Here is a 7,728-nt window from a genome sequence, read left to right as displayed (position 1 = left end):
CTGAACTATTTTAGATTCACTGTAACAGCGTAGTGACAACTATTCTCAGCCTGCTATATATAACTTATCGAACGGGTGCATTGACACTACACTCGGAGTAAAACGAACGAGTCAAGAAATTTATGGACGATGAAAAGAAAAAAAAATGTTTTAACTGCGTCAGTATGTGTAAAATGTAATGTATATTGAAAGACACTGTTTATAATTACAGATGGATTGTGATGCATGTGCTCAGTGGCGATTAGCGCCGTGAAGTCAGCTATCACAAACTATTCCTGTGCCATTCAAAGGGGCTGTATAACAGTACATTTAAAATGGAGGAAAGGAAATCCATAGCCTCCAGAGTATAGGATACTACGGCCATTAAGACATTATATCTTGTGTAATTTTTCGGTATATTTCTGTCTGCAAACATTTGATACCTCCAGCTTGCTTTCTTTCCCGCCACTTGTCTCTTAGCATCTTGTCTGTCTGCAGGGATAGCAAAAAAGTGATGCTGTTGTGCTGTCTAGACTAATTACGTTTGATTTAAATCTGATATATAGTAGTATAATATTGTTACTATATAATTTTAATTAATATTGTGTTTATACTGGTTGCTGGTGAGTAGGAAAGTTAGTTATTAGTATTTTATTAATGATCTCATTCATAAGCAGCCTTATCACAGTCGCTCAAGAAAGTTATAATTAAGCTTTACTTGTTTAGTCAGAATCGGACGATGACTTTCCTTGTCCGCAGTCTCGATGATTCAAAGCGATCTGCAATCCTGTGTAAATAAAGTGTCTTGGTTTTCTTGCGTTGCGTAGTCAGTCGGGAGACCTCAGATCAAGGGGAAAGTTTGCTTTGATAGAGTTTAATTATCCGATGAAATAATGGAGCTCTTGGATCTAATAATTGCAGGTTCGTTTCCAATTCATCGGAAGTTCCCTTCTGATTACCAACGAAACGACACCTCCGTGCAAATTTCCTATTAGAGAATACATATATAATGAAATTCCTTACACACCTTTGATGTAAATGCTCAGTATATATTTTCTTGAGTAGTGTACAATATATTTTCAGTCTCTTTCTTCCAGTAATCTCGATAGCACAATTACAATTATTCAATGCGGCTATTCAGCACGGAGAAGATCCTAGAAGTCCTCTCAACACACCAGAGAATATTACAAAGAGTAATTATGCGCTCATGGAATAGTAATAGTGCTGTACTACTTTGCGCATCGATTCAGCGAGTATATAGACGGTCAAGTAGGAAACGTAATTCACTCATAGAATTGTGCAGCGATAATTAGTAGAATATAAAGAGATATTTCAACTATTCTCTGCCCTCTGCATTTTCACGGTTGTAACCAGGGGCACAGGAGGACGTCGGTGTTATTAATACAGCGATGCCATTGATCGGTAGCCATTGCTGCTGCCTTAAATGGAAACTGCACGATTCATAAAATAATCTGTCTTTGAAGAATTTGGTTTTCGAAATCCGATCCATACAAAGAAGTATTGCTCCTCTACACTAATAACAGCGTTGGAATGCCTATATTACTGTATAGATTGTGCTGGCGCCGAATAATTCGTCCCCGTCATTAACATGATTTGTTCATTCTCCTTTTTCGCTATCACATGCGACAAACAACATTTAATCATTTATCCAAGAAGGAGGAGGAATTATATACCATTAAATCTATAATAAATAAGTTATCAATTAGAACAGGACAGTATACATCATTTTTATATCTGAATGTATGCTACTATTAGGTATTATTTTCTACTCTCAAATAATGATTTAATCAGAATCGAAAAAGATGCGAAACCTGTATCTAAGTCTAATAATTATTCTTTATGTTGAGCACAAGTTGTCTTTACAGCTAGTATACTGTCCAGTCAGCTGATGTGACATATATAAGGCGGTGTAGTTTCCAGACTTTCGTTCTTAAATGTAATGCGAGACTATTTACTGTGGAAACTCATTTTAGGCACAAAGAACGATTTTATCTCAAATGTGGATCAGTTGGGCCATGAACCTATCACTGATATCTGATTTCTGACATTTCTTTGACACCGTGGACACCTGACGAAAACACACGTTATCCATCTATAAATTCCAGATTTCGTCACGATGCACTACTAGCTCGTGTGATATTTGTCTGAAAGAAATTTCTGAGGCTCAGTCATGGATCTAACGTAGCCCACTCCAAAGTTTGAAGTAGAGAGTGAAGAAAAAAAAAAAAAAAGCTGGCGTAAGAACAGTTTCCATCGGGTAAAATACATTCGTGAGTCGTTCACAAGAGGTATTTTGATGTCTTAAACATAAAAGAACTACAAATTCAAAGTGTAGTAAATATAATGATTGTAACTAATGGATGAACATAGATTACCAAATAAATTAAAATATATTTCAGTTAACAAAGTTCAGTTTTCTCATTTACATGCATATGTACATAATTTCTCTATGTATTATTCCTCTGTAACGAGAAACAAAAAATCTATATTATAATTCAATTGTCCATGAGGATATAAATTATTAACAAATAATGGTTACATTTGCAGTAATTTTCAAAGCCATTCAGTATAACAGCAAATCTGATTACAGAGTCCATTTAAGTTCAAGACGAATTCCGCTAGCACAAATTCGGTCAATCTCCATAATGTAAAGGTCTCGCAATAATGACTGATAAGCTCATCTCGTGATGAAGGTGCACACTGTGTTGGAAAGTACTGTGATGGACTGATTGAGTCCCTAGGAGACCGAAAGGCGTGTATGCAAGGTTTAGTTGAACTGCTGTTGAAGTGCCTCAGAGGTGAATGAGGCTAACCATAAAAATGAATAAAAGTACGTGTCAAATTGCGTGCATTATCTTTTTGTATTACTGTATGACTAAGCGTTATGTTGTTCGAGAATGGGCTTCACACTAATTACAAAATCAGCTACGGCGCACCTTTTGAGGCACACTGATCCGTTTGGGTCTCTCTATACTTGTGTGAAACATTATTCGGAATGTGATTTTCCTGTTCACAAAAATCAACTGATCATACACGTGCTCAGAAGAAGAAAGATTTTCACAACTGTGTAAAGTAGAAGTCTTTCTATCTCACTGATTCGTAACAGCTGATGTGAATCTTCTTACAGAAATTTTTTTTCTTACAGAAATTATTGATGACTCTTATACCCGCCAGTGCAGAAAATACTCTTGACGCAGCGTCGTTCACTTGTTGATCACCTTTCGGCGTCTCCTGACTGCGGTTACACCCATTTCCAGAGACCACGGTACCACACAAAAGAGGCCGAGGACAGTGATTGCAATAAAACTCGCGGTAAAGCTGCCAGTCACATCTCTGACTTTACCTGAAAAAAAAAACATAAAACTTAGATTATAAACAAACAATACTGGAACCAGGAAATCCTTGCCAAGCTGAAGAAAAACTTCTGGTTATAATTGTTTTTAATCATGGTAGCAGAAAGCTTCTACTGTAGAAAAAAAGGCCTTGGCTGATTTACTATTTGGCATTTTAGGAAAAAAGCAATATGAGGCTATGTGTGTTGAGAGAAATCATTAGTAAGGTTTTACGACCTTTCCCTGATGTTTACCTCATGTACACTTTTCTCGCGTGGAAACAGAGTGGCACAGATATTGTTCATGTCTTTTTAGTAATGAGTTGTGTAGCACTCGACAGTTTCCATTCTTATAAATATATTGGCAAATACGGTCGCTGGAGAACACGAAAAGTGAAGGGTTGATAATATTTCTTACTTTACTCATATTTTTGTGTACATTTCAGTTATTTAACCTTCGTCTATGTCACAAGAAGTTAAAGTTCTTAAATCAGTCTTTCATTTAATATATGCCCAAGTGCATAGGATATATACTACTTAATTCTGTTCAATGAAATCAATGTGTTTGGAAAGCCTGCACGTGTGGCATTCATGATTTTCATGATTTAAGTAATGAAAACTGCAACAGTTGCTTATTTTTTCATGCTTAGCGGAACGCGTTTCGAGAATTTATTCTCATTTTCAACTGAGTTTGTTTACATAAATATTTTTGTGACATTTACATGTTTCCTTTTCTGCCTCTCTTGTACTGTAGTTGTCTTTTTGAGGATGTACTGGGAAAACCGGACTAAATGAATCTTTGAATGTTTTTATATGCTAAAGTTGGAGATAGTCTAGTTGCAAGTACTGTGCCTCCTCCATTACACAGAATATCACACACAGGCAAATTATCACTTACGCTGTTTGTTTTTGTAATCAAAACAATTTACGGAGATATTACTACACTATGGTTTCACAAAGAGTTTGTACGCAGCTGTTAACCAGATCTGTCCCCGATGTAACACGTGTGGAACCAGTTCGGACGTCAACGCGCTCCCAGTGTCGGCGTCCAGAATATAGAGGACCCGAATCAGAGCAGGGCTTTCGCTTATTCCTCTCCATTTGGGTGCTTTGCTTTTTTTTTGTCAGGGAGTATTATAAATTCGAAACCAATAAGTGAATTAAATACCATCAGTAAAATTGGACTGCCTAATAGCGGTATATTAATGAAATACAGTGGTGCGTCCTTAGGGTTCCGTACATGAAGGTCAAACACAGTCCATAGCTGATTTTTTTATGTGCTTTACCTTGCTGATTAGATCCAGAATGTGATAATAATCTACAGAAAAGGTGGTAAGCAGTAATTGAAACAAACATACATAGTTTATTAAAATTAACAAATTTCATACAAAAAAATTGCTGCCTATACCGCAGGTTACATTAGACAATTAAAACATATTGACTCATTTTGGTTGTGCATAACAAGCATCTTCAGGTGATCAAATCGTAAGTGCAGGTGAATATGCGCTGAACAGTTTCAGTAGAGAACACAACGCAAAAACGTGCGTTTGTATTAAAAAACTAACAGACTAAGAGAATACTGATATTAAAAGCAGCGTCAAGGATGGGTCAGGTGGTAACACATGATCTTGCGAAATGCTGGTAAAAAGGGGGGGAAGGGGGCAATTGCATAATTAAAATTTCTTAAGTCATGCATTATGTCCATTTGTAGAACGGGTAATGCAGTGAGAAAACTTTATACAACGGCAACAAAAATTAAAACCTGTTCCACACCCTGGTTGACATGAGAGCAGTCCATCATTACCGGGATGTAGAAGAGTTTTTAATTCTTGTTTGTCGTTGCATAAGGCTTTCTCAGTATATTACTTGTTTCACAAATGCCAATAATGGAAGACTGACGCAGTTTTACTGGTGCAACTCCCCCTACCCCCTCTTTTTTTACCCGCGTCTCGCAAGATTATGTGTTACGACCCGGTTCACCTTGAAGTTGCCTTTGACATGGGTATTGCCTTAATCTAGTTGCTTTTTTTTTTTAATGAGAATACATGTTTTCTCATGACTTTCACTGTTGATGCTGTTCAACGCGTATTCACCTCCATTTACGATTTGGGCAATCTAAAGATTGTTGTTACACACAAGCGAAACATTCATCATGTTTTAACTGTCCTATGTGAATTACTGTCTAAATGGTAAAAGTTTTTCGTACATTTTTTAAAATTTTAGTAAATTATGGTAAGTCCTCTGTCTCATTTCGTGATGTCAGGCTTCACAAACATAAAAAGTGGCTCAGACGGAAACAGAAGTTGTCATGATGCCTTTAGACGTCATGTCTTCGATTTTGGAACACCTGTTCATTTTTTTCCTTTCTGTTATTTGACCTGGCAGGTATACTTACCGATGGCAGGTCCAAACGCGACGGTCATTACGCCGCCCATAACAGTCTGGATCCCGAGGGCGGCGGGGAAGCGCTCCTGGCTGCACGAGTCGGCCACCACCAGGGGCGCCAGCACGAACATGAAGCACTTGCAGAAGCCCAGCAGCGCACACAGCACCGCGATGGCCATGAAGTCGGTGAAGAAGATGTACACTGGAACACGAAACACGAACAGAGCAGTCACGCTGATGTCACGCTGCATGTAGAAAAGGCAGCGTGATTCGAAAAGATTCGTCAGATTTCACGAGACTATATTTAGTGCATGTCCGCAGCTCGTGGTCTTGCGGTAGCGTTCTCGCTTCCCCGGTTCGATTCCCGGCGGGGTCAGAGATTTTCACCTGCCCCTAGATGACTGGGTGTTGTTGTGTCGTATTCATCATTATCATTCATCCCGATTACGGTCGGAGGAAGGCAAAGGCAAACCACCTCCATTAGGCCCTTGCCTAGTACGGCGAAGCGGGTCTCCCTCATCGTTCCCATACGCTCTGTCACGAAGCATGGCACTTCATCTCCATTTCCATATTTAGTACTTGAATGAAGAGAGAAATTTGGACTAAATTTCAACTTACGCATAGGACTAAGAAGTTTTTATTGTCAAAAGGACCATACGATTTTATAAGGGTATTTCATTTACATGTATGTACGTCGAACCTTAGGGTATTTCTTTCGATTATGTTTGTATCAAAGCTTCGACTTACATTTCACAAGTGTTCAGCGTGCTCTCCACCGAAAGCTGGATAAACATCCAGACGATAGTAAAATTCGTTGCATATTTTTGCGTCCCTGAAGTAACTACGTTCACTTCTGTAGCCATGTGGCACTGCAGCTAATCCAAAGTTGTTAGAAAGGGAGGCACGTTGTCTTTTGCAACGCCACGTCCCTCCCCCCCCCTACCCCTTACTTCTCAAAGGAAAGGAGGATCTCGGAGGCCAGTGATACAATCCGAGATCCATACTTCCGTTATGGCTCATCTATATTACTAAATGACTACCCGGATTAATGGTTCATGGCCACAGTTGCAGGTTACCTATCTAACGACTTACAGAAGCAACAAAATTTTGATTTTCAACATTTCACATAATCATTATCTATTCATTAAGAGGTATAATCTTATGTTAAAGGTTTAACACACTAAGAGAAACATACAGTTAGAAACTGTGTATACAGGGTGTTTCACAATTCATACAACGCACTTGTACAGATTGTAGAGGGTACTTAGTAGATCAAGTTTTACATAGGAACCCGTGTCTGGAAACATCATACAATGTGCTACATAGCGTAAAATTTTAGGCCCTGGAGCCTGTAAATGCACAGTATGTATATACAGGATGATTTCGTGATGATGCAGCCGTGCATAGTGGCCACACAGTTTGAGGTGCAATGTCACAGACTGTGCGGCTCCTCCTGCCCGAGGTTCGAGTACCTCCTAGGGCATGGGTGTGTGCATTGTTCTTAGCATAAGTTAGTTTCAGTTAGTTTAAGTTTGCAAGTCTAGGGACCGATGGCCTCAGCAGATTTGGCCCTTAGGAATTCACACACATTTGAACATGGTGCAAAGTTTCAAAGTGCTGGTCCCAAACCACGCTGGTGGGTTATTACGACAACCTACCATAGTAGTTTGACTTTTAACGTGGATAACCTTCCGAAAGTTGTGGCTACGTAACTGTACATCTACATTATGGAAACGTAACCATTAAAAACCTGAAGATGCATCAATGCTGTCGAGAGACCGGAAGCTGCTAATAAAACACCATCAATTACTTACCGATAGATGACAGTTGCATTAATTTAATAGTTCACAATGTAAGATACTTAGAGATGACATGATTACATACCCCATTGTTTAAAATTAAACCTTGTAAAAGCAGTTACACAATGATAGATCTACAGAACTGTAGTAAAATACTCACATTTGCGAGATATCTCTCATATGGATAAACAAATTCAAACACAAGCTACAAAT

At 38.6% G+C, this 7,728-nt stretch overlaps 1 protein-coding gene across 1 annotated transcript in view; it reads right to left on the bottom strand.

Moving 5' to 3' along the window:
• Nucleotides 1-2,868: 2,868 nt before the first annotated feature.
• LOC126252892 (monocarboxylate transporter 14-like) overlaps nucleotides 2,869-7,728 on the bottom strand; it is a 92,171-nt gene continuing 87,311 nt past the window's right edge. Inside the window, exons 7-8 of the mRNA XM_049953862.1 lie at nucleotides 5,727-5,918; nucleotides 2,869-3,343 (exon numbers count right to left, since the gene is read on the bottom strand). Coding sequence (XP_049809819.1) covers nucleotides 3,204-3,343; nucleotides 5,727-5,918 — 332 coding nt within the window. The 3' untranslated portion in view covers nucleotides 2,869-3,203. The remainder of the gene's footprint in view (nucleotides 3,344-5,726; nucleotides 5,919-7,728) is intronic.

This window comes from Schistocerca nitens, chromosome 4 (assembly GCF_023898315.1).
Source record: "Schistocerca nitens isolate TAMUIC-IGC-003100 chromosome 4, iqSchNite1.1, whole genome shotgun sequence".
In the NCBI taxonomy this organism is placed as follows: Eukaryota; Metazoa; Arthropoda; class Insecta; order Orthoptera; family Acrididae; genus Schistocerca; species Schistocerca nitens.
This window is presented reverse-complemented; position numbering and strand designations above follow the sequence as displayed.